This window comes from Hoplias malabaricus, chromosome 4, assembly GCF_029633855.1.
Source record: "Hoplias malabaricus isolate fHopMal1 chromosome 4, fHopMal1.hap1, whole genome shotgun sequence".
NCBI lineage: Eukaryota > Metazoa > Chordata > Actinopteri > Characiformes > Erythrinidae > Hoplias > Hoplias malabaricus.
Window position 1 is genome coordinate 25,296,888 of NC_089803.1, and position 27,759 is coordinate 25,324,646.

At 41.0% G+C, this 27,759-nt stretch overlaps 1 protein-coding gene across 3 annotated transcripts in view; it reads left to right on the forward strand.

The window, feature by feature from the left end:
* The window catches only part of brsk2a (BR serine/threonine kinase 2a), a 224,405-nt gene that overhangs the window by 131,792 nt on the left and 64,854 nt on the right, over nt 1–27,759 (forward strand). For all 3 annotated transcript variants that reach the window (XM_066669032.1, XM_066669030.1, XM_066669031.1), the window contains exon 2: nt 1,779–1,873. In XM_066669032.1, the coding sequence (XP_066525129.1) occupies nt 1,779–1,873 (95 nt within the window). The remainder of the gene's footprint in view (nt 1–1,778; nt 1,874–27,759) is intronic.

The following is a 27,759-nucleotide window of genomic DNA, read 5'->3' on the forward strand; positions in this document are numbered from 1 at the left end:
GTTAGATATACAGCATGGCTAAAAGGTTATTGACACCTGCTCCTAATACATTTCCCCTTAAATACAGGGAATCAGCGGGGAGTTTGTCTCCCGTTTGCTGCAGAAACAACCTCTACTCGTCTGGAAAGGGCAGTAGGTAGTGCTTGATGCCACACAGGCCTAGGGTCTTAAGGTATCACTGTCCATGAGGAGTCTGAGGTGTTCTCCCTGTTTCTGTATGGCTTTCCACCATTGAAAACCAAGATTGATTGAGAGTGTGAGTATGTGAGTGACTGTGTGAGTGTATGATGCCCCGTCCAGGGTTGTGTTCCTTGCTTCTCAACGGCTGATGTGTGGTGAAATACTGGTAAAGATTAGCTTCTGTTTCATCATCCAACTGGATGTTGCTTACTGGATGTGGATAAAGCGACTCCCTAATGTTCTAAATAATATTCAGCACATTTTGGGTAAGAAAAGTGTAAGTTAGTTAGTAAGCAGAGGCTTTAAACTACATGTTGCAGCATTGCTGTGAGGATCTGATGGCATTCCACCTCCAGTCAGATACTGAAGTCAGATAATCCTGGATCACAGAAGCCATGGTACTGAATGGCGATACATCACTCAAAAGAGCACAGTTCCACTTCTTCACAGCCCAGTACTGGGAGCTTTATACCTCTCTAGCAGATGCTTGGCATTGGGCACACTGCTAGAACTGCTCTAGTGCATCCCATTCTATTGGCAATACTTTTCAAAGTAGACAAACAGACACTAAACTTCTGTTTCTAACCTGGGGGCACCTTAAAGTAGCTGAATTCAGAGTAGGGTTTGTTCTTGTTGTCGATAGTGATATTCATTAAGATGGAACATGAATGACTGGCAACATGTTTACATTTCGGAACATTGTTGTTTTCTAGTTTTTAAAATGTACCGCGGAATATACACTGAACGATCAATGAATTAGGAACACACACCTCATGTCTGCACTCATTGTCCATTTTGTCAGCTCCACTTACCATATAGAAGCAATTTGTAGTTCTATAATTACACATTGTTGTCCATCAGTTGGTCAGGACCACAAGAGAGCAGGAATGATTTGGGTGTTGATTTATTCTCAGTGCTGCAATGACACTGACGGGGGGGTGGTGTGCTTTTGTGTGGTGCACTGGTAGGAGTGGATCAGACACAGCAGTGCATCTAGAGTTTTTAAACATTGTGTCTTCTCACTGTCCACTGTGCCAGACATTCTTGTTGGTCTGCTGTTGTTTTCAAAAAATGCAGATCAGTGGTGTGTTAATCAGTTTCTGTATTTTGCATTAAGAGAGGAAGAAATTATTATATTATTATAATTTAAAATGCAGGCTTTTCCCTGCTCATTAATGTGTACAGTTAATATTCCGTACATATTTAGATTTGATTTGATTGATTTGAACTGATTAATTGTGACTGTGGTAGTCTGAGCACTAAATGAGGCAGCTTTACAGTGGATAGCTTTTGAGAGCTTCCAGCAGTGGAAGATGTGATAGCTCTGGCTCTTATCTTCTCTCTATACGTCCTCTGAAGCCTAGCTTTCACAGCTGTGATGTTGCTGTGGGAGATGGTTGTGTTAGTGTGGAACGGCATGTGGTTTAGAAGAGTGCTTGATGTGGAATAAGAGAATGAATTATAGGTGTTTTGCTGACTGCGGTTTGATTATGAAATGTGGAAGCCCTGTATTGTATGACAGTGCACATGCTGTGAGTACGTGTTCTGTTTATGTCTCTTCTGAGTGAATGAATTCTGCTCCTGTTCTCTTTCTGCAGGTTTGGTGAAGCTGGGAGTGCACTGTGTAACATGTCAGAAAGTCGCCATAAAGATTGTCAACCGGGAGAAACTCAGTGAATCAGTTTTAATGAAGGTAAGGCCTTCACAGCTCACCCAGAACAACGAAGATAATGTCTCTCGGGATTGATGAGAGTTCAGCTTAAGTTTGTGAATGTATCTCTGACACACATATAGTTAAAATGACATTAATGAGTCACGTCTGTGTTTGATCCATTCGTACCAGCACAGCACACACTAACACCACCACCAGCACCACAGGAGAATAATTCACCACTGACTGTTAGGGAGCAGGGTGAAAAAGTGGTGGACAACAGGTGGACTACAGTGTAATTGTAGAACTACAAACCACACCCTTATTATGGAAACTGCGTATAAGCAAATAAGTAATTTTAATGGTTCGGCTCATTGGTGTATGTCCAAATGTTTGCAGACACTTCTTCTAATGAGTGATTCTCGCTGCTTTACCTTGCATTCATTGCTAACACAGGTGTTTCATTGTGTGCAGACATTTTGTATCGCATAGAAAAACACTGTGAAATTGAATTCTCTGGAGCCCCCACACACTCACCTTAGAGTCAAAAAGTGGAGCAGTGATCCCTGTAGTGATGGAGATCAATCCAATACATTTAGGTTAATCAGAAGCTTGCAGCATCTAGTCGGCATTTGTGGTAGTGCTTTGGAATGGTTTATGTCCTATCTGACGGACAGAACTTTGTGTGTGAGTTTTGCTGTCTCAGAATCCTCCTCAGCTCCCCTATAATATGGGGTTCCACAGGGCTCAATCTTAGGACCCCTCCTTTTCTCACTTGATCTGCTCCCATCGGGCTCTATCTTGAGAAAACATGGCATTGCATTACATTGTTACGCTGACGACAACCAGATATATGTCCATTTGAAGAAGAAAGATGCTTTCTCGATTAAACCACTTTTGTCATGTCTCAATGACATTAAAGACTGGATGGCTTTAAATGTTTTACATTTTAACGAAAACAAAACAGAAGTGATGGTGTTTGGTCCCAGTGGTCCCTGTGAAGCCCCTCCAGTTGATTTGGGCCCCTTGACTTTGTATGTGAAGCCAACTATCTTAAATTTGGGTTAAAATATGGACAGTGATTTTAAATTGGACCGCCAAATAGGCACAGTAGTTAAGTCCAGAATTTTCCACCTGAGGCAGCTGGCAAAGGTGAAGCCATTTCTCACACATGAGCACTTTCAAACAGTAACCCATGCCTTCATCACATCCCGGCTGGATTACTGCAATGCACTGTATTTTGGAGTCAGCCAGTCCTCCCTCAGACGTCTCCAATTGGTACAAAATGATGCTCCCCGACTTTTAACGGGTTCGTGTAAGAGGTAACATATAACTCCCATTCTGGCCTCTCTCCACTGGTTGCCTGTGCATTTTAGAGTAAATTTTAAGATTTAAGATTCTCTTATTTGTTTTTAAATCTTTAAATGGACTCACTCCACCTTACCTCACTGAGCTGCTACATCCCCACGTCTCTGCTCGGTGCCTCAGGTCAGCTGATCAGCTGCTCCTGGTGGTGCCGAGGTCGAAACGTAAGCTCAGAGGAGATAGAGCCTTTTCCATTGCTGCGCCAAAAGTGTGGAATAGCCCTTATCTTAAAACCCATTTTTATTTCTTGGCTTTCAACCCAGCATGAGACCTTTGTTTTGTTTTTATTTAAGGTATTTATTTTTCCTTATTGGTAATTTTATTTTATTTTGTTTTATAAACATCTTTTGTACAGCACTTTGTTTCAGCTGTTGGTGATTTTTTTAAAGTGCTCTATAAATAAAGTTGAGTTGAGTTGAGTTGAGAAGCAGTGTTTGTGATTTAGGACTGATCACTAAACTTGTAGAATCTGACTTGTTTGGATGCCATCAAGTCCTCACAGCAATTTGCCAGAATTTAGTTACTAAAGCAACGGATGGACAAAATATCTATAAATGCATTTGATGTTTGAAGAAAAACTGGGTGCGCAGGACTTGTACTACTATAGAATAAGACTACACTTCTAAATGTTTATACATGGTTTAAAATCTGTTTGGTAATGGTGAGTAGTATGTTGTTACTCTATTAAAAGTCATTTATAATCATTTATAACACATAGACAGAAAGGGCAACATTGACCTGCTCTTTGCCAAATAGTGAACCCACGTCCATCTACATTCTTAAACCTCAAATGTTGTCGGATACTGACCTTAAATTGTCTTCTCCCTCAGTCAGCATTATGCCTGTCATTCTTTACCTTGACTTACTATGGCTTCTGTATTCTGATCACTCCAAACATGTTAGGCATTGTAAACAAAGATATTATTTAAAAAATGGAGCCTGTAAAAAATATGATAATGGATTGATTGCCAGCCATAAATACATCCAAGATAACTGACATCCAAGGAAATGTCTTTCACACCATCCCCTGCTGTGAGGTACAAGGAAAAGTAATGATGTCACTTCCTCTGCCCCCACATCCTCATACCTCTTTTACCTCTCTCCGTCATCATCTGTCCTAATTCTCCTGCTTCTGTCTCCTCTTCACTGGTCCTGAAGTGGGCAATAAAAATGGGAATTTAGTAACATAAGAATGAAGCGGCTAAATTCATTGCATTATTTATGGCCTGTAAAATGAGACCCCTGCTTGAGCTTGGTCCATTATTAGCTCTGGAGATGGAAGCAGTCTTGGGATTGTAGGGAGTGAAATTGAGGACGCACTAACCTGATTAAGGGTAATTGTCTTCCATGGGAGAGGTATAAAATGATGAGATTCTTCATATTATTTGGTAATATGGCCTCATAATGAGCCATCCAGTGGTTTGTTTAAAAGTAGACTGTTATTTTGGTTGTTTATCAGCAATCTTTAGTCTGGAGCCTCCAGTGGCTCTTTCCTCTTCCTTAAAAGGATAGGAAATGGAATCTGACTGGATTTTTCTACAACAGACCACACTTTAGTGTTTATTTGAGTGTTTATTTTATGTTTTACGCATGGGAAAACATTCAGTGTACCCACTTTTTCTTAAAGGACCTGAGGAAGAACAGGGTTTGTGCTGGTGCCGTTATTCAGTTTTACACCAGGCTCCTTCAGGAAGATAATAAATAGATAAACTAGAGTTAGGTGCTGAAGTGTGTTCTGTATTAATTATGGGATGAGGTTGGTGCCATTAACCTCTCTGTATATCCACACCCTAAGGCTTCAAACCTATTGTGGCACTAGGTAAAATATTAATAAAACAGGACCCTAAGGATTTGTGAACCCACTTTACTCTGTATTTATACTAAAATAACACAGTACACTCATCCTGAAACACACTTGCTCCATAAATATTGAGACAGGGGCAAATGTAGTCTGGAAATGTTGTGTAAGTGAAAAGATGCAAATACAGTTAAATATGTGATATATTCATGCTTGAGTATAAAAACATCATCTAAGAAAATATATTCTTAAAGCTGATAGCTATCTTAGGCTAATACCCTACATTCATACCGCTAACACTCCCTTGGTGTGCTGCAGGCTTGTTTGGCAGCCCTTCATTAGGTCCCGTGTACTTTCCCTGCTCCACAGTTGGTCTGGGGTTAGATTTTAACGAATTAAATGAGATATTCATGATTTTAATCCAATACATGTTTTATTAAATTCAGGGAATGTTTTCTCAACATTTGCTTGCTCAAAGCTAACAAGGTACAGTCAGCTTTTTAGTCAAAAATACCATTCCACATTAAAACATGCAGAGCTTCTAAATGTGTTGTTTTTCTGTGAGTTCTGTGTGTGTTGGGTCTGTCTTTAAATGAGACCCAAGTGAGCATGGGCTTAGTTATTTTCCACCCAAAAAAATAAAAAAAATATTGCATGAGTAAATAATCTAGCAATATAAGTGCAAGTAATGGGGTTATATATATTTCATCTTCTAATGATGGGTGTCTTGGAAAGGACTTGTAACACATATTCATCTACCTCACCTCACCCGTTATGTGGCATAACATTAAAAAATGAAAGTTGCTCGGGATGAGAGGATCTGCCAAATGCCATAACTGTTCATGTAATTAATGGTTTGATCTAACCCTGTAGGTGTTTCTTCATGAACTCTGCATTCTGCACCTGTTGCCTGTCACAGTAAAGGAATAATCATCCGCACCTGATGTTACATCATTGGCCACAGGTTATGTGAAACTTACTCAGGCCCTGCTTCCACGCATTCTGAGTAACCTCCCTGCGCTCATGCAGTACACGTCTGCTCTCTCTTCGGGCACACGGGCACTGCTTTTCATTTTGGATGTGCTGCGTTCTCCTGGAAAAATTGCTAGTGGTCAGAAAGAGGCATTTTGAGGATTAATTTGTGAGCTTAGATATCGGGATGCCAATTACACATGATGCAACTTTGTGCAAGGGTAGAATCAAAACTGCGAACATGTCACGTTCCACAGCTATGTTTACTGTCCTCTCAGTCAACAGTGAAGTGTAGTGGTGTGGAATATAACAATATTTAATTGTTACTGTGATTAGTTTCATTATTACATCACAATGTTCCAAGATCACCAGTTCAATCTGCATTAATGCCTCAGTCATCCATGGCTGGTGGACCAAGATGGTACATGTGTTCTCCATTGATAACCCTCCCTCTCGCCCGTCAGTCTGCACAATGCTAACGGAAGTGGGCAGCTTTAAGCTAACGTTAAAGAACTGGGTAGTTACTGTTCAATGGCATTAGAGAGGGGTCAAATATACATGGCTCCATGTGTCTTAGGAAGCATTTCACGGGCTTGGTAGCTCAGCAGGATTGAGAGAACACACATCAACACTTTGTCATATATTACTTGCTCTGTGGTGATCCTGTGAGGGGTCCTGACCATTTGAAGAACAGGGTGAAAATGATATAGCAATGTATGCAGAGCAACAGATGGACTACAGAGACACATTCTGAGGATATCAGAGGTTATTGCCATTGTTAGATCTTTGGAATCTGTGTTTGTGAAATAAGGGACGGTGATTTTTAGTTTAGTCTTTCATCACTTGCTTAGATCAGTGTAGTTTAATAAAATAGTAAATGGATCCAAATCTTATGACAGTGGCAGTTTTTTGGGGGAGTTTCGTAACAGGTCCAGGCAGTGAAGAAGATCATCAGGTTTGGGACTGGACACTGAGAGGGAAAGTTTGCTTTGAGTGGTTTGTGGATTGCTTGCAGCCTCTCGGTGGATTTGAAAAGCTTGTTGATATTGAATTCAATATAGCCTAATTAGAGCAGAATGCGCCAGCTCCATGTGGTGTGGTTAAAACAAAGCCTGTATAAATGTTCCCATGCTGCTCCAATCTCCCTGCCTCAGGCTGAGCATGTGGTCCAAATATGCTGCAGTTTGCTTAAGCCACTTTAAAGAGTTTTTCTTTACTGCTCCCGTTCAAACTGGATATTGTCGCTGTTCACCGTTTCCGCCTCACACCCAAACACACAGCTGTCCTTTATGCAGTGTGGGGGGAAAAAAAGAATAAACAATGCGTGGACCAATAGACAATACTCTACAATTAAATATACATTAAACAGAAATCCAATGACTCTTCACATTAAGAAATTGCCACTATACTGACCACTAGTGGCCTGGGTGTACCAGAGGTAGTACTCAACATTATTTTACACATAGATGCAAACTTCTCTATGAAGCATACACTAGTAAAAGGAGAAAATTATGAATATGTTCCCTCCTTAACATTTGCTCTCCGGTGTGTTTTCGTACTGAAAAAGCTTCAGTGTTTGTATGCAGCCTTGGTTCTGTTAAATGGCAAAGAAAATAAGTGTCTCATTCCAACAAAACTAAACAGTTTCTGTGCTCTGTTCAAACAATGAATAAAAACATAAAGACGAACTGGGAGTTTGTTTTTCTGTGCTTCTCCAGAGTGATCTATGCTACCTTTAACTCATAGACCTTTTCAACTAATGTGGAATGGGTTTGGTTCCAGTTTGTGCACCTAATGTTGAATGTGTGGATAAGCAGTGCTCAGTTGGACAGGAATGTGAGGTGGATCTTTGTGCTCCCTGAAGCACTATGTAATGCTGAGAAATGCGGGTGCCCCCCAGCTCTGCCCCTGCCCCCCCAGCTGTTTTTTCATGTTATTCGCAAAGCTCTCACTGAGATAACCTCAGCCAAGCTGTACCCCTGACGGAGCTAATGAGCTGATCAGTGTCTCTCAGCTCTCCTCCTGTCAGACTGCTGTGAGGATAAACGCCCTAGAACAAACCAGCACCAGCTTCTGAAGGTCTGGATAATACAGACCTTCAGATTCAGAGAGAGAAACAGTTCTGTGGCTGGCGTATCATTGCGTGATTGGTCATTCTCAGCAGACACTGATGGGGTGGAAGATAGTGTGTGTTGTGATGGGCTGTGTGGATCAGACACAGCACTGTTGCTGGAACGTTTTAAACCCTCTGGGTAACCACTGGATTGTCAAAACCTGTTACCACTTCACATTGGCTGAAGGCGTTCATAGTGTGAGAGCACATAATGGTACTTGGGAGAAATTTGAATGCATTATCAGACAGATTGTACGGAGCAGGATTTGGTCGACACTTAGCATTGACCACATACTTCATTCTGTCCATGTTTGTGGCATCACAACCATAATGGAGTCAAAAGGTTCAATGAAACCATAGCATAATTGTACTTATAGTTCTAATGCTATGGCTTGTTAAGCATTAACAATGTTTTTTTTTTATTTCCCCAAACCAGTGAAGTGGTTCCCAAATGCTGTGGAACAATCGCTTCCAGTCTACCGTTGTTAACAGCGAAGGTTTCTGAAAGGTTTTGAGTGGGCCACATCAAAGAGCAGCACGTATAGACATTAGGAATAATGAATCCCCAGGAGAGTGAAGTGTAATTATGGAATGGGTGCTCATTAGAATCTGTGCTCTGCAGGTGGATGTGTATGGCTCAGTGGTCAGGCCCATCAGCCGCCCGCTCACTGAATGGGGCTTTAACTGATTTCTTTCACTTTTATGTGGAAGGACAAAGAGCTGTCATGCTGTTTCCCCTTGACATTCTCATTGTCTCATTCTCGCTGTCACGGAATATGAGGCTGTCGAGCACCTTGCACCCCACCCTCCAAATCTCACCTCCCTCCCTCACACACACACACACACATTGTGCTACATTTGCATTTAAAAAGGTGACATTTGTGGCCAGAGAGCAGAGAGGAGTGTGCGTGTCTGGCGTCACAGTTGCCCGGACAGCTTCGTGCCAAAGTGACACGACTCTCAGTGCTTTCACAATGCCCACAGCACACACACTCACACCAGGGGGGGTCTGGGAGGGATGGTGGTTCTGTGGCTGAATACCCAGTGTAGTGTGAAAGCACATGTATAGTAAGAATGATTGGGCTATAATAAAAGCTTTGGCTGAATGGAACAGAGGGGGGGAAAGATTGGGGGGGGGGGGGGGGAGATGAGCTTGTGGTCACTCCATGAGCCTGAAACTGGACACACAAGGTGGACCATAGTGACAATGAGTTTCATTGAGTGTGTGACAGGTCCAGACTGTGTTAGTGATTTATGAGAGAGAGAGAGAGTGAGAGAGAGAGAAACACAGTGTGTGATTGAATGCTGGAGTCTGTAGACGTGATGTGGAATGAAGCTGAATCTTGAGGGAGTAGTTAGCATTTGTGAAACTCAACCCAGCCAGTGCTGTGACAGACATACACACACACACACACACACACACACACACAAATAAGACACATGCATTCCTGTTGACAACAGATAACATCCATACCTTAACAAGAGTGCATGTGTGTGTGTGTGTGTTCCCTCATTTGCCTGTGCTAATGAAGGAGTTCAGTGACAGACAGAGGCGAGTCAGGAGTCAGCGTGTGAGGAGTGTGTTCTGAGACTGGCTCTGTTAAGCCTGGGTCCAGATTAATATTCATTATCCATATTGACTCTCTGCAGAGACAAGACAGCAGCAAACACAGTGACAGAGGGAAGGAGGGAGGGGGTGGAGTCTAGGAACTGACAGAAAGTTAAAAAGAAAGTACTGTTCTATGGAGATTATCCAAGCTGTGTACAGTTGAACTACTGTGTTTATTAGTGGCTATTAAAAAAGCACAAGTCACGTATTATGAAAAGGTGCTTTGTGCATTCTGCTGCAGAACAGTAAAGGAACAGTAGAATATTTAGTTTCCACTTTTACACCCAGTGTTAAGTCAGAAATGAATTGTATTTGCTTAAAGTGGATCATGCCTCTCCAAATCTTTTACACTTGGCTGGAAAACGAGGAGCCTTGACTCGGGGTTAGACACTATTTTGTTTGGAGCTGCATGAGCTTTGAGAGATTTTCATCTATTGCATCAACAATGATTCGCTTCTGTCTCTTCATGATTTCTCCCGATTAGGGAAGTTTCTTTCCCCAATGAAGCATACTCTATCTTTTCTTATCGGCTGCGGTTATCAGCTCTTGGTTGCATTGGCGGCGAGGCTCGATTTCCTGGTGCAGTGGCGTGGAGAATGACAATCAAGCCCAATGCTGTTTCCCTTAATCTAGTGTGTTTCTTGCTTGGTGTTCGGCAGTGAATGAGAGAGTTGGATTAGATGCTCTCTGACACCTTCAATCTCCCTGATCTCCCCTCTGGCTCGCCATCAGAACCTTATTGGTTTAAAGGCTCCAGCAACTAGCGCTCAATAACAGCCCCCCCCCACACACACACAACACCAGCATCTGATCACCAGGCCCAGATAGAGGAGCATGCTGCTTATTGCACTGCCCATTGTTTAGTTCCTTTATTACTGTGTATGGCAGAGATCTATAGCAATACGGGAGGTGAGAGTTTGCTTTTCTGCGGTGCTGGGCTCAGAGGTTTGGTTAGGCATTGTTTGGAGGGCATTACACTCTGGGAAAGATCCTTGATTACAGGCAGATTGATCAGTCAGGAGGAAGAGATGTGAAATGGCTGGGGTTGCAGTATGTAGGGATGATATACCGATCAGCCAGAAGATTAAAACCATTGACTGGAGATGCGAATATATTCTGCTTATCCCTTTACAGTGATGCCTGTCCATGGGAAAATTGGCAAGTGTGAGGATCTGAGCCACTCTTGAACCAGAAACAGGATCAAGGGTACATGAAACTGATTGACGTGCATGAGGAGCGAAGGCTGACCTGTCTGCTCTGATCCCACAGCAGAGCCAATGTAGCCCAGGAAGCAGAAAACATTAACGCTGTCTGTGATAGAAAGGGGGCAGAACACACAGTGCATCACAGCTTGTCCTAGTGTAGCACTTCTATAGGAAAGGAGCAAATGGACCGGCTCTTGCTCCACCTGCCCTCTGCCTCGGGTGGCTATGATCCTTTCCCCATTTTACCGGTTCTCCGTCCTTTGACCAGTGGCAATAGGTAAAGACCTGCAATTTCGGAGATGCTCTCAACAAAACATCACAGTCTGGTCCTTGCCAAAGTGGCTCAGATCATTACTCTTTCCCCCTGCTTCCAACACTTCCAATCAATTTCAAGAACTGACTGTTCACTTGCTGCCAAATATATCCCATCCCTTAAAAGATGCCACTGTAACAAGACGGACACTGTTCATTCCATCAGTCATTGGTTTTAATATTGTGGCTGATTGTAGTACATCACTCTTTAAAAAATTGGTACCACTCTGAAAAGGAAAACAAACATGGCATTGAAGGTATTAACATTATGAGAATTTAGAAATAATTTATGGGTATGTTTTGATTGGCTTTGTATAGAAATCTATATTGTCTATGATATTTTATCTTACAAAATGTATATTATAACAGCAATTTAATGACTCAGTGTGCACCTTGTCAGTGGACAAACTATCGCAGTGTATAAAAATATAAGGTTCAACAAACCTGAGAAGTTTTATGTCCGTTAGAGCTCATCTTTCCTGCACATTTGAACTGAACACATGTTCCTTTCCCTCCTCATCTATGAGTCCATCCGCAGACACAATTACATGGTGCTAAATGAGATTGAACAATTCCCACATTAGTGTTAAGAGTAGGAAATATGGTCATACTTGATCCTTTTTGTGATCAGTTTGTTTTCGAGGGTTAATGTCAGGACTTAAAGAGCACTGACCGTTCCAGATTGATTCAACTGTCTGAACGTTGGCCCTGTCATCTATTTTCCATGCTGAATTCTCCAGGATTAGGCTTAATCCCTTTTCAGGAATCTGTTCCCACTCTCTGTCTGTGGGCTCACACCACAATTCTTCATTATTTAGCTATCTATTGGTTTTAATGTGTTTGGTGAGTCATTCATGTATTACTGACTGAATTGCAAGTCTCGAGGCTAACAACTGAATAGACTTAAGGGAATGGGGAATGACATTTGAGGGTGGATGGAGGACAGGATATGAGTGTGGGAAGAAGGTATGAGAGTGGGAGTGATACTGATGGCCACACAAAGTGGCAGGGATGAAGAATGAGTGAAAGTATAGCGAATGAGTGCACAGAGAAAGAATGACAGAGAAGTTAGGAAGAGAAAAAAGTTGGGCTGGAGAGGGTGGAATAATTGCCCCCTGAAGCAAATAATTGAAGCGAGAGAGAGAGAGTGAAAGAGGAAGAGAGAAACAGACAGACAGAGCAGAGGAGGAAAATGAGGCATGCTCTTGCACCCTATAAGGCACTGTGAACCCTCTAATGCACTCCAGCCATCATGGCTTCACCATGCAACCACACACACACACACACTCGATCAATGTTTTGTCCGGCTCTCATACCGTAAAGCTTGGCCAGAGTATGTAAACTCCACACAATGGTGTACCACATATTATTCTACTGGTCTCTCGCCAAGCATCAAACACCACTATCAGCCACACGCAAGATTGGCCTCTTTCAGAAGTCCTATTGTCTTCCAGAGTCTGCAGTAAAGCTTGTTTTTACGTTGCTTTTATGCACCATATATTTGAGTGCATGGAGTGCATATTTTCTGAGTATAATTTATAGTGTGTATATGTGCATCTTAGTGTAAAGTGTTCCATCACGAGTTACTGTTTGAAATGTCAAAGCTTTAAACACATCTGTTATACCCACACTCAACAACGGCTTTTAAAATGGTGCATTAAAGCTTTCAGGCTGAGGCTTTTCTTGATTAATTCTTAATATTCCTCTCTTTTTAACAACTTTTCTAATGTTGGAAACATTCGAGACAGCAAGATAGGGGTGTGCGATATGACGATATCAGATCGTGAAGAATATGAATTTGTCCACCATCACTGGGAGATCATTGGATTGTGCTAATGCACCTTCAGTCCGCTGCAGTTCTTATAAGTTTACATACTTTGTACATATTACACATCATTCGAATGGCAGACGCTCTGTAGGACTACTGATTTAAAACCAAAAGAATTTTAATTTATACATTAGATCTCTTCATTACAAAAAAACAAAACCCAAAACCCAAAGCTGTGGTGCCACAAAGCATGATGAGTCCACCAGGGGTTCACACACCCACAAAGCATACCAGCGCTTACATAAGTTGTCCCTTTCAAAACAAGACCAAATTTGAGTCTATCTGTCAATCCACTTGCAAAATCATAATTTAAAAATGTTCCCTGTGTATCTCTGCTATGGCAGTGTAGCTTGGGCTCTCAGCTTTAACGACACGTTCGTCACGTCTGTAGACCAAGCAGGGGTGATGCTTAACAAAGGAAGTGGGGAAGCTACCAAGCTTTGGGGACTAACAGAAGCACATCGCGAGAGACGACGCAGACAGTTTCATATGGCAACAGCTATCAAAATAAACAACAAATAAAACAAAAAATAAGTTTTTTTTTTAAGCTTAGATCCCTTTCACTGTCTGCCCTTTCCCTACTGAGACCATTTAAACACATGAGGGGAGTGAGGGAGGCGGCTTCACTGTACAGCCAATCAGGGAAAGAGCCCTCCTTCCAACACGTTTGGCCTTAAACTGGGTTAGAAACAAGACTAAATATCAGAATAAATCAAGGTGAGAACTTTTTTCCTGCTTGCTGAGGGTAAAAAGCCACTAGGAAAGGTGCATGAGATTAGTTTGTCAAGGAAGGTAAAATGTAAAATATTCCATTAAGCTTCGATAATAATTTTTTTTTCTGCAATAAAATTAATCATTTTCCTTAGGGAGAGGTTGGGGTCTTTGGAAATTCCAAAAGAAGATTTCAAAGAACATTCTAAATTAAATTGAGAAAATGTTTTGTTTTGATTATAATTTGACCACTAAAAATTCATTTTTTAGTAACATTACTTCATAAAATGGCCTCTAGTTTAATCACTGCCAAGATTTAAGTATGTGATGGAAAAAAAATGGAAAATAAAATCCCTGGAGGGTTTAGAGGTTAAAAACCAGCATGAAAAAGAATTGTGATTAAAATCGAGATTGGGATCCTGCAAAAAAAAAAAAAAAAAAGTCATGTTAATGTATTTTTGTCATATCGCCCAACCCTACAGCAAGACACTTTTTCTTATTCATTTCAGATATCAGTACTGATACTATCTATCTATCTATCGTTACACTTATATAGCGCCTTTCTAGATACCCATGGACGCTTTACAATCCACATTGCTCAGAACGCTCAATCCACACACACTGGGGAGAAGTGGCAGCCAAACGTGCAAGCGTACTTTCGAATAGGAATGACCATCCACCTGGAGGATAGAGCATCAATGCATATCTGGGCACACACACATTCACTCACACATACAGACCAGGACATTTATTAGAGAAGCCAATTCACCTACCCTCCGTGTTTTTGGACTGTGGGAGGAAACCAGAGACCCCTGAGGAAACCCACGCAGACACGGGGAGAACATGGAAACTCCACCCAGATGGGACTTGAACCCAAGATCCCAGTGCTGAGAGTCGAATGTGCTAAAAACAATAATAATTACCACAACACAATCTTAAATTTCCCCTAATATTCCCCCAATTCAGTTTTTGTTAACTCTGTTCATCAGTTAGGATTCCTCCAGTCGTGCACAATGCCACAAACCCAGCAAGAGCATGCTTCAAGACATGTGAAGCTTTGGCCAATAGAGCTAACACAGTGTCACTGGTGAGTCCAACGTGCTTGCCCAGAATTGCTTTGCCTTGTGCTTGTGATGAGGGAAGAGGGTTAGGGTTATTGTGTTCTTTGTTATCCCAGCCAGGGCATCACTGGTATCAAAGTGGAGATCTCCTGATGATTGGGCCAAAGCTTAGACTGCTGCTCCACTCGAGAGCTCCAAAATGAGCTATCTTTTAATTGAAAAATCATTGGATAGAATTGATTCTTTTTTTCATCTGTTATCCAAGCTAACATTTTCTGCTGATTTAGAGCCCATGCCCATGCAGTTGGTGCAGACATAAAAGCTCAGATTTGCATAGATACACTTTTATTTTTGTTCTAAATCTTGTTTTACATTTTTTAATTAATATTTTTAAGAATAGTTTCATATTTCTAAAATATTGTACCTCACATTGGACCTTGAAAACAGCTTCAGTCTCAGCTCATTGTCCTGCATCAGTAAATACTGGAGCTTTGCAGAGCTGAACTGACAATGTTGGGATTTCTCAAACAATACGAGTGTCCGTGACTTTGTTCAGCTCCAGTAACCCGTCCACAGACCGTGGTTTCGTGGTCTGACTTAATCAATACTAAGGTCAAATGACCAAGATTCCAGTCTTTTTTTGTTACCAGTTCCTGTTCAAATTCCCCTATTCTCTTGACAGAGGTTGTATTAAGTATAGATTCTTACATTCTAAGCTAAATTGGGAATGGATTTTTGCCCCAAGGATTTTTCACCAAAGTAAATGCCAGGGAATGGTGGGCTTTTTTGGAAGTTTGAGCATTATAAAGTTTTGAACATTGAGGAATTACTCTGTGGTTGTTTAAAGGGGACACATTGAGAAGAATAGAATAGTACAATTTCCTGGGAAGCTGAGCTTCCGTGAAATAAAGCAACCCAGTCAGTTTGTTATGAGATAAGTCAGAAAACATGGGATAAAACGAGTATTTCTGATTTTGTGCTGTGTCTGGTATAGATAGCCCCATGTCTGAGTCTCTCCAATCACAGAGCTGGACCCATATTTGTTATAGTGCAAACCAACACAACAAATGTGGAATGCTGTGATGTGATCCTTGTGGTATTTTGACTAAACCCTGTCACAGATGTTTTATTAAATCCCCAAAGAACCACAAAAAACCCTGTAAATATCTGCTTTAATGTGGAAAATGTTTCAGTGATTTGATTTTAGAAAAATGTTTTGTTTTTTTAATAGATAAATTGAATATACAATAAAATATGTTCTTTTGCACGTATGTAACATACATACTTCTCTTCCCCCTGCCTCCCCCTCTCTCTGCCTCTCCATTGCTTTGACAGTAACGGCTGGTCCCTGTGAACGATTTCTCTATCATTTCTGTATCACTCTCTTTTCTGGTGAGCTCCAGAATCAGAGCAGAAACACACCTGCGCTCTGTCCAGAAGGCCAGGGAGAACAGTGCAGATAATAAGCATTCCTAAAATAGCAGAAATTGGGTTTTCATGGGAATTCCCTCAGCTCTTTGTAATGCAGTCTGTTATTAGGTGTGTGCTTTGGCAGTGTGTTTGTGTTATCTAACATTGTCCAGGGTTTTATGAAAGACAGTTTAATAGAATACGTTCTCTTGCTGTTTGTGTGTTCTTTACATATTCTCCTCTTAAGGCTGAGTGATACGTTCAGTGCTTATTAAATTTCTCATATGTAGTCTTTTAAAAGGTATTCTAAAGTTTTTGATTGCTTTAGATGAAATAATTAGCATGAGTAGCAGTGGAATATCACTGAAAAGCAAATCAGACATTTTTGCTGATACCTTTAAATGGGTAAAGAACCTTAAGATCGAGAAACCTTTAAAAGTTTCTTCAAAATCACACATCTATTAAACAAACAAGGCTTTTTATGGAACCAAAAGAGGCACTTCTAAGGCATCATTCAAAGAACGCTTTGTAGCTCCTCCATTTTTAAGAGTGTAGAAAAGGAAAAGATATCTGGTCTTTCTTCCTTCTGGAACTAACATTGTGCATTTTATCAGTTAGTTCCTGGGTGGAGGTGAACTTTGTGTGAGTATCACAGCAGAAACTATGTCTGTTATACTAAAAAATTAATGCTGCACTCAATTCCTGTGCTTTCAGATTGTTCTTAGTATATTTTGGGCCACTTCAAGTTCACCTGTGTGAGTCAGAAAATGTTTTCCCTCTCTCTCCCACACGTGATAGTTTTGCATGGGGGCTCAGACCAATTTTGCAATTGAGGCAGGGGTGGATACACAGGACTTATCATGAAAGATGCAGCCTGGTCTCACTTAGTCTCAGCCACAGAGACTCCGCCCACAAGTTGACTGAGAATCTGATAGTTCCAGTGCTAAGTTGGCCTCACTGTCAGGATTCTGCCAGTTGCGTTCTGATTGGCTGTCTGCCTTCTTGCACATTTCATCCCAAAATAGCAGACTATTGATTGGTCTTTTTGCGTATCAGTCATATTTCTTTTCCTGTAGTAGTAGGCGATTCTTGGCCACAGTACCAGTGACGAAAGGTACCAGACTCTCCCAAGGTGTCCTTTATTTCTAGAATAACATGGAGTATTAAAATTAGACAACAAAATAATTATATTTGCGAGGGTGGTAGGCAGATCAACTCTCAGTTCAATATGGAACACATCTTATGATTTAAAAAAAAGTTGTATTACATAATGAATGAATGAATTACATTATTCATGTTCGGTAACTGCTTATCCAGTTTAGGGTTGCTGTGGGTCCGGAGCCAACACGGAATCATTGTGCGCAAAGCCTGGAGGGGGCGCCAGTACTTCAAAGGGCGACACACACTCACACTTTCACTCACACCCTCACACCTATAGAGACTACTGAGAAGTCAGTCCACCTACCGATGTGTGTTTTTGGCCCCTGGGAGGAAACCGGAGCACCTGGAAAAAACCCACTAGGACACAGAGAGAACACACCAAACTTCTCACAGACAGTCACCCGGAGCTGGGTTCAAACGCACAACCCCAGGACCCCCTGGAGCTGTGTGACAGCGACACTACCTGCTGATGGTAATCTTTCATTCCTCGTCACATCATACTGTCCACCTCTTCTTCTCCTAAAGCGTAATATATAGGTGACTTAGGGAGTGTGGGTAAGTTTGTCCTGTAGTGACCTTAGTGTGTGCTGCTCTTGAGTGCTGGTGCTAATGAGATTGGCAGTAGAGTCCTCTGCTGTCCAGCGAGAGCTCATGGCTTCAGGACAGGATGTAACAAGAGTCCCAACACCACATCCAGTGTCCTGACCACTCTTCTGTCCTCCGGTACAGTATATTCATCAGCTCCCCTTCAGTCCACTTCATCATTCAGGCAAGTGACAGTGCCAGCTCTTCGCGGCTCAATCTCTGATCTTGACATTCGTCAGGCGGTGATTTTAAGCACGTTAGTGTGTTGCACTCCACACTCTTCTCTTTCATCAATACCCAGGCCTGGCGGTGTGGGGCTGGCTGCTGAATATGGATGTTGTCTCGGGTGGAGGGAGATAAGTGGGCCTAGCTCCCTGCAGTACGCCAGTGCTAATAGTTCAAACGTGCTCAATTGCCAGCTCAGAGCCAGTCAAGTGCCGGAATATTCCAAGAGGCCTAGTTGCCAGAGCAACAAGTGATCCTTCTATTGGAAATGTGGAGTTGATGGGCATTCGACGTTGAGCCCGGCTTCAAATAAGGGAAAACTATTTCAGCCCTGGATGGGGTAGAATGAGATGGCGGAGACATATACTTGACAGTCCAATACAGATCAATCGAGGGGCCATTGCACACCCATTTTACAGTAACTGGTCTGGAAACTGAGATAGAGCCAGGAGACGGCTGCCTTGTCCAAACCTCGTGGAATCAGGGAGACCTCCACCTCCATACATGTGAGCAGCTGAGAAGGAAATATAAAAATCAGGGAAATGTATGCAATAGGGCTGGACTGAATGATGTTTGTAAATCAATATTGTGATACTGGCCTTTGGAATGATTGGTCTGGCATAATAAGTCTTATTATCTTATCTTATAATTTTTTTCTGCAAACATCTTGACCAGCCACCGCTTGAATTAAGTGATCATGTGGGTGTTTTGATGAATCCACTCATTCACCATAACATTACCTTGGATTATAAGGTTCTGTTTGCGTTCTGTATGGGTTTAAGATATAGAGCTTCTACAAAACAAGTCAGAGTTTGACTTTGGGGCTAGAAACTTATTATATGATAAGGAGTCCTACAACCAAAAGCAACATTAAAAAACCCACTTACAATGTTACGAATATGTCATTTTTTGAAGTAAAATGTGTGATAATAACGAGGATAATAGTTATTGGTTAGGGCCAGCCGATATGTTTTCTGACTGATGTTGATAATAATGTATGTATGGATTCACACAGTCATAGAGCATTATGACCAACTCCTTTTTTCTACATTTATTGTCCATTCTCTCCGCTCTGCTGACGATACTGGAGGACCTTGTGATTCCACAATTACAGACTTTACTAAATCTGTTGCTCTGCATACTTTGTTTTCCCCCTTTCACTGTGTTATATTAATGTCTTTTGACAGTGCTAGATGCTGTTGATTCACCAGTGCATTGCAACAATACAATCACAATGACTGTAATCTACATGTTCTATGTTATGTCCCTAGAACCAAAACAGATCAGATTTGTTTGTCTGAATGTTCCTTTAAATTGCCATCGTCAGTGAGAGAAAAATAGTTTAACCTGCTGATTCTGCCTGTGCTGACAATGAGACTCCAATGCGGCCTGACATTCCGCATAACTCCACACTGCAAATGATGGTGTCCTGTGTTCTCCAGAGATTCATTACATCCTCCAAGAAAACCCCCTCTGTGCCGATGATTGGCCTATATGGTCACTTGTCTGTATTGACCTGGCCCTGTTGTCGTTATTGATCATGGACATACAGTAGCTCAAAGACCGGAGCTATCCATCGACATGCTGCCCAGTGCATCTTGTTCATATCTTTAGAAAGGAAAGTGAACTTAACCCTCGCAGCTCTGACAAGTGTTACTGCCTCACTGTTGTTTTGATTTGAGTCAAGATTCATGGAAGACAAGCATCCAGACTTTTTTTTGTCTTCTTTCCAAGTGTTGGAAAGAACTTCCCCTGGGTGTCCTAACAGCAGTGTCACTTCTGTCTTCAAACACCAAGTGTTATTGAAGAGGCATCTCTTTCAAGAATAATTAAATCAGCACTTATCTTGCACTTATGTAAATGTAATGCTAGTTTACATAAAGAAACAAGACTGATTTTAATTAAGGTGCTGTGGTAATATGAGCTGAGAAACTCAACTGGAGAAATTGTTTTATTTAATTTTCTTTTGCTATGTCAGTTGAAAGTAGACAACAATGAATACGCATTTCGTGTTTGATATTATCCTTCTAAGCTGTAGGCACCCTCAGTAAAGGAAAGCGAAAAAAGGCATGGATGAATGTCTTTGTTGTTTATCAGTTTAATCCTACACTGAAAACATGTCAGTGTGGTTAAATTATTTAAAGTAAATACTTCATATAAAAAGTTTAGAAGAGTTTTTTTTTCTTAAAAAAAGTACATATGCAAAGGGTCTACGGGTATATTTCCGAATATATTTTTTATCTAAGCACACATGTGGATGATTCAAAGTGACTTGTTTACAGCTAACATATGTATCAGCAATGAAATATTCACCCTATCTATTACTTTGGCTGAACTGAACCTGCATGAGCTGTCTCACTTTTTGCCAGTGACATAAAATGCTTTCTGTTTGCAGCCCCCAGCATTTCATTTTAGATATGAATCAAATCTGAACGTCAGACCACAAATACATTTCTACCCAAAAACAGGATCACTCCCTAAGACTTTGTATCTTAATCAGTTCTGTCTCTAAAATACCCAGCATGCGTTATGTAAATATGCCATACAACTATTAGCAATCCCCCCACTGCGATAAATAAAACCATAGCCTAGCACAGTCATTGTAGAAACTAATAAATACAGACATAATCATGCTACATAATAATTCAGACATAAAACAGCAGGTTAAAGCCCAAAAAAAGAGATCCACCTAAAAGCATGTAGTTCCTTCATCATCATAGGGAGATTTTCCTAGTCTTCACATGAGAACAGTTCCACTCTAGAGAATATTGCAACACTCTTTCAAGGTAGATCAAGAGTGTATTTACAACACTTGTGGCCATGGTTACATTTTGAATTTTTGTATCTCCTTAATTTGTAAAATTCAGATCAACGAAAAGAACACAGTATTATCCACACTTTGAAGTTGAGTTATAGTTTGGTAATCTTGTATCCTCAAGGAGATCTCACTTAAGGCACTCGTACAGATGCCATGTTTCACCTAAATTACTACAGCAGATGGCTACAAGGTCAATCACATTTGACCTACAGCATCTCTGTGTAACTGAGATAGACTAGGAAACACATGGTCTGCCCTGATAGGCCTCACCCTCAGCATCTCACTCTGCTTGGATGGATGGATGGGTGGGTGGGAGACCCCCTGGTGACCTCCAAACCCAGAGCACCCCTTTTCTCAAGCATTATGCTTCATTACAGACAAGGTCATCCTGGGGTACGTCCATTAGCATGTCTCAGAGCTGCTATAATTCAGTCACATCCAGAGGCCTAAGTGACAGCCTGACTGATTTGTCATTACACATCAGCTAAACGATTGGGATGAGACTCTCCAGCAGACAATTCTCCAGCTTGGGGCTTGATTAGCACAAGCAGGCCTTTCGTCCTTGGGCAGCAGAGACTGTGCGCTGGAGAAAGTGGGCAGTTTTTGTAAGATCAGTAAGGGGAAGAACATAGTTATCACCTTTATCTGCCTGTGCTGGCTGGGCGAGCTGGTTCAAGCATGGACTCTCTGATCGATGGGCTTTTTTTCAGAGCCATTGATTTGCCCCACTCATGTGGGTTTTAGCATTGGCGCAAGTGGAGATGAGCTATGCTGAGATTAACTCAAAGCCTCCTAGTGTTGTCAGGAGTATATGTATGTAAGTGTGTGTATAGAGTGGGGGAGTGGCAGGGGTTATTGCTCTCTGTCTTGGATCAGGTCCAGCTAAGCCTGAGGAGATTTTTTTTTTCTTCAAGTCAAAATTGGACAAGCTGTTTGTAGTTGTCCGATTGCCAGTAAGACTGTTGATCCTGCACACTAACACATAATTCGGTCTAAATCTCAATAGACTCATCTACTCGTACTAGCCATATCCTCATGTAGAAAAAAAAAATCTGCCATAACTGAAAATGTGAATATCTACAGCTAGAAGATCTTCCCTGATATTGAATAAATTATTTACTTTATCCTTGTTTTATCGAATATGTTGTCACCAGTGCTTTCATACAGTTTAACTTTTTCACTTTATAAATTAAAATACCCTTATATTACAACCCCAGTTCTTGACTGTTGAGCAACTGAAGTTGTACATCAAGTGAGAATGAGAAAGAATTCAACTTACAAAGCTTCAGCAATAAGTTTCCTCAGTTCCCAAATGCTTATCATAGGTCACATAATGAGTGAATATTTGCAAAAAAATAATCAAGTTTGTCTGTTTGAACATAAATATCTTGTCTTTATTGTCTATTCAATTGAATATACATTGAAAAGTATTTGCAAATCATCGTATTCTGTTTTTATTTATGTTTTACACAACATCCCAACTTCATTGGAATTGGGGCTGTAGAATATGTAATATGGAATTGGGGCAGACAGTGTACTGTCTTCTGTCACTACACTCTTAAGAGAAACTGTCACTGTGGGTGGTACCTTTTGTTTTCGTTAGTTAGGGAACATAATTAGAAGAACCAGAAGAATTGTTCCATATTTTATATTAAATCTAGATTTTTAAATTGTATTGAAGTGAACAATAATTTACTTGTACAGTACTTTTTTCTGAGAGCATGTAAAAAATAGCACCATGTTCATTTCATTCATTTCAAAGTGACAGAATTATATTTCTGTGAATTTGATTGGATAAAAATACATTTTAAGCAAAATCTTACCTCAAGACAATTAAAAACAAACTTCATAACCATTTCATGTAAATAATTTTATCTACAGTAGGTTTTAGACACATAAAATGCTACAAACGTTCAGTGTTTTGAACAATTCTGACACTCTAGAAGCTTCTCTAGAGGGAAATCAATACACCTTTTAATAGTGTATAGCCCATTATGGAATAGTGATTAGGAGCTCTTGTGGCTTGTAAAAAAACATGGCTCCCAGAAAGAATTCATCTGAAATAAAGCTGGCATTAATATTCATTGAGATTGGCTTGGCCTGGTTTTTTAGAGGATTTCCTCTTGCAGGAATCACTTAAGGCAGTGCTGTGGGCTTGTATTTTTATTCCTGGTGAAGGTATTCCATCTGGTGACAGAGGTTACTGCCCACTCCTGAAACGATTTGATTTGTGCTCCTCAGGTTCTTGTAGTTGACCCTCAGGCCTATCTCGGGCAATTTCCAAACCAATTTTAGTCACTCATGGATGCTGTACCATCAAACTGGTAATGGTGTTCCTGAGATATGTCTGATTTAACCTAAAAGCGGGGGGTGTTCTGCTCCTCACTCATGGAAATGTACTGATTATTTCTGGGACAAGGAGGGGACCTGGCTACAAGAGACTTCCTTCTGAAGCCTGTAAATGTACACAGTTCAGTTGGAGAGCAAGGGAACTCTGGAGCCTAATGATAGACTGCAAGGAAAGCTCTACAGCAGTTGGATTTTGGGATTTGAGTAAATGTGAAGAGCTCTTCAATTAGTTAAATGGAAGATCTTCCCTGATTGTGGAGAACAAACACTATGACCTTGTCCGTTGAGTTCCTTTATCTTTGTTTTTATTTAAAGTGTTTTCTCCTCTGCTGTTCTCATAGCTAAACGTGGAATGCTATTTTTGATTAAGATGCTAACTGTACCTTGTCCGTGGTTGAAGTGGAAATTGTCTGTTTTATTCACTGTTTGAATCAGCAAGGAAAGTAATTTGTAACTCAAGCTGTTCAGTTTTGTAGCACTCTCTTTATGTATTTACTTTCATTTCAGTCTCATGTAATACATCTGAAACAGCAAAATATATCAGTGTTACCCACAGATGGAGCAACAATAGAGCAACATCCTCAACCCTGTTCATGTCTTTTAACATTCAGAGGTCTCTCCACCATCCCAAACCCTCCAGATAATGTTTCTCAGCCAGCAACATTTACGATGCCTACAAACTGGACAATCAGTCAGAGAGAGCTAGCATATGGCAAGGAAATATTCTCTGAATTTTATAAATGGTGTATTGGATTAAAATTGGGACTCTCTCCTTTAATTAATTCAAATCTAACCCCAGACCAACTACAGAGCAAAAGTGCACGGGACCTAATGAGGGGCTGCCAAACAAGCCTGCAGCACAGAAAGGGAGTGTTGGCTGTACGAATGTAGGACGGTGTATTTGCATGACCTTGAGACGAATGGGAAATGCAGCCGGGCAACACTTCGTTGTGTCGTGTGTGTCCCCGTGGTAAGGATGTGTGGATTCACAGAGTCAGCCTTTTGCCTTGTGTTCTGAGTGGGTGGTGAGGAAAGTAAATAGAAAAACAGAAAAGTGAGCAGACCTTGGAAAGGACAAATGCGGCCCATTGCTGGCGAACATATCCCGAGGAGTTATTTTCACTGCTTTTATGGCTCCCGTGTGAGTGACAGGTAGATGATTGTTAAAGATTGCACAACAGTTCACATGCCTGGAATAAGAAGCCATCGCGATTCGTACTTTATCAGCATTAAAGAAGAGCTGTTGAGAATGGCTGAGTGTGTGACTCAGCGGAGAAGTGTGCTCTGCTAGCCGGTGGCTGCCTGGGGGGCTTCTGCTTCAGTGCTGAGTGTTCCTCTGCAACTCTTCCCTCTCTCCTTTCTTCTTTCGTCCCCCAGCGCAGCTGTCTTTCACTCTGTCGCCACTCGTCCGTGTTAGCAGCTGTCCCTTCACACAGCAGAGGCTTTTGCTCACCGCTCAAGAAGGTTCACACTCAGCACATGTTGTGTTAATGAGAAGCAGGAAATGATGCCAAACCCTGGGGGCTCCCATGTCTGGCACAGTTACTATGGCTATAGGATGGAGGCAGAGTTATAAGTTTCAGCTGATGTAGCACCAAACAGATAGACACATACTCTCTAGATATCCAAAAGTTTGTTGACACCCCATCACCCAGTATTTCTACTGTAATAAACTGTATTATTTTGTAGGTAGTATGTCCAACTTCCCAATCTTCTGGGAATGATTATTGTCCTAGATGTTGGAGTATTTCTGTGAGCATATGATGACATTCAGCTCCAAGAATTTTAGTTAGTTAAAGTAGATTGGCATTGGATCACAAACCTTTCTTCAGCATAATGAAGTCATTGGGTGGTGCTCCATCTGTCAGAAATGAGTGCACATTAAAATAGCTAGTTTTAGTTTTATCTATGAATGTCTGGACATACAGTATAAACAGTGGTGTGATTATCAGGGATCAAACTGAACTCCTCGCATGGCCAATGTATATATAATTTTACCAGGACTAATTCCAGAGTGGTGGATACTGTTCACATGTATGTATTGCTCCAAATATGATAATGGACAGAATGCTTAGCCACTGTATATATATATATATATACCAATCCAAACATTCACCATTACAAGCGTCCATAGAACTGGTCTCTTAGTAGCGGTTTGGAGAGAGTGATAGAAGGAGATGAGAAAAGTATAGCTGGAGAAATTGAGGGATGAGATGAAGGGTCAGAATGTGGTGTAGAAGGTCATAGTCTGTGGTCCCATGGTCCTTGGAGTTTGAGAAGAGGGTTACTGATAGTTTCATCATGTAGAGGGCAGACTTCATGTCACTTTGCAGTGCAGGCCCAGAGGTCGAATTTCATTTCCAGCAGAACGTTGGGGCAACACTTTACTTGACATGCCTATCTGTACAAGTGACAGTGTTTTCTGGATGGCACAATGCTTCATGTCTTATGGCTTTATCTAAAAAGAAAAAAAAGGCACTTCTACTCCAAGCTATGCTTTTCTGAAACCTGACATGACCTCGTCTAGTCTCTTCACTGACATCTAACTACAAGTGACAATGGAGACATGAACAGATAACGTTCACGACACAAGAGCATTTCTGACTCAGTAAAAGGCATTGCTTAAAATGTATACAGATGTGCAGTCAAGTGTATCAGACAGTGCATTAGACATTATTTTATGGTACACTACACCTGGTTTTGAATTGCCTGTAGATCAGGGGTAACACTAGGCTAATTTACTGTTATAAAAAATGTTCTACCCCTAAAATCATGGCAGTCAACTTTATCCTAGATTGCTGAGCAGAACTACAGGACGCATCATGCAAATTTACTATAAGCACTAGATTTCCCATAATGCCCCAGTGTCTTTCCAAAAGCCTGAGCAGCTAATGCTTTTTGCATATGAACATTTTTAAATACTCAAAAGAAAGTCAGCCATGCAACAGAACATTTTTTATTGCTCATACCAAAATATTTCGGTCATATCCACTTGTAAACAAGTGCCAAAAATACATAATAAACACTAAAGCAAACAATCAGACATCCCATGCCCAAAGAAAATAAATGTAGATCATGTAACTTAGCATAATTTCTCATAACACACACATTTAAAGAATGTTGTTTATGTATCATTCAATTCTAGAAAATACCATATTAAATTAGGAGCTGCAGAACGTTAGAAATACAGCTCTCACATTTTCAGTGAACCCCATTTGTATGTCACAGGAAACTCTGATGGGCTCTTGGAAACTTTGCAAAATTGAGAATATTTTATTTGTACAAAAAGCTGCACAAAAACTACACAAAAAAACTGTTACATTTAGGCTTTTTCCTAGGGACACATTTGTGCACCATGTAGTCTAAAAACACTCCTGCTGTAGGCTGAACTTAATTGAGACAAAGCCATGTGAACTTTTCTTCCCCTTATTATAGTAGACCCCAACACTGTGTCCATGGTCATTAAAACATTTTGCAAAGCTTTCTGTATATAGAATAAAAAAATACAATTATGTGCTTTTTAAAAGAATTCAGATAATTATTTCCACCCTCCTAAACTAAACTAAACAAGCAGGACCAACTGAATCTCAGTTTATGGCATGTATGGTGGCGAGCAGCTGTTGTTTCACACCACCATCATGCCTAATATATCCAACCCTCCCTTTGTCCAGCACATACACTAATTAGTCATGTCTATTGAATGTGGGATATTTTATTTTCCTGCCTAAGCTTACCATCTGTACCTAGAAATCACACTATAATAGTGTAATAATTAATCATACTGAACCAGTTCCAGGACTGAGGTCCACTGTATGTGATGTCATGTGCACTGTGCTGCTTAAAATCTTATATTATATCTCAGTAATTGCTAGGTATGCCATCCTACCCTATCGCCCACCTGTAGTCTCCAGACTGTTCTGTTATCTGGAGGGAAATAACTCTCCTAGCTGTCATTAGCTCATGTAACAGCCCCAAGAAACAGCTGCAGCACAAGCCCACGTCAGACCAATACCAATCAGTGATTTTCACACCGAACATTTCCCAAACTGACCTTTTTCGAGTTAATGATCATGCTTCCGTGATGATAACCCGAGTGATTGTAGAAGGCAAATTATCTCTCCGTTCTCCCCGTCAAATAACCAATTTGGATTAGTGTCAGTCTCACGCACTTGCCTGACCTTGACTGGGAGCTGCGGCGAGATCTCCACAGGTTCACTTCTCGCTGGCCTACGTATTCTTCTCCATTAGAGCACGCCACTTTGTTACATTACAGCTAATTATGAGACAGCCTAACTCTGTGACCTGTGAGAGATGGGTAGAACACAACGAGGGGCACAGAGGTAAGCTTCCTGCATTTTAACGATTCGTCTTGCTTGATTAGCTTCCTCGCTGTTCGCACCTCTGCC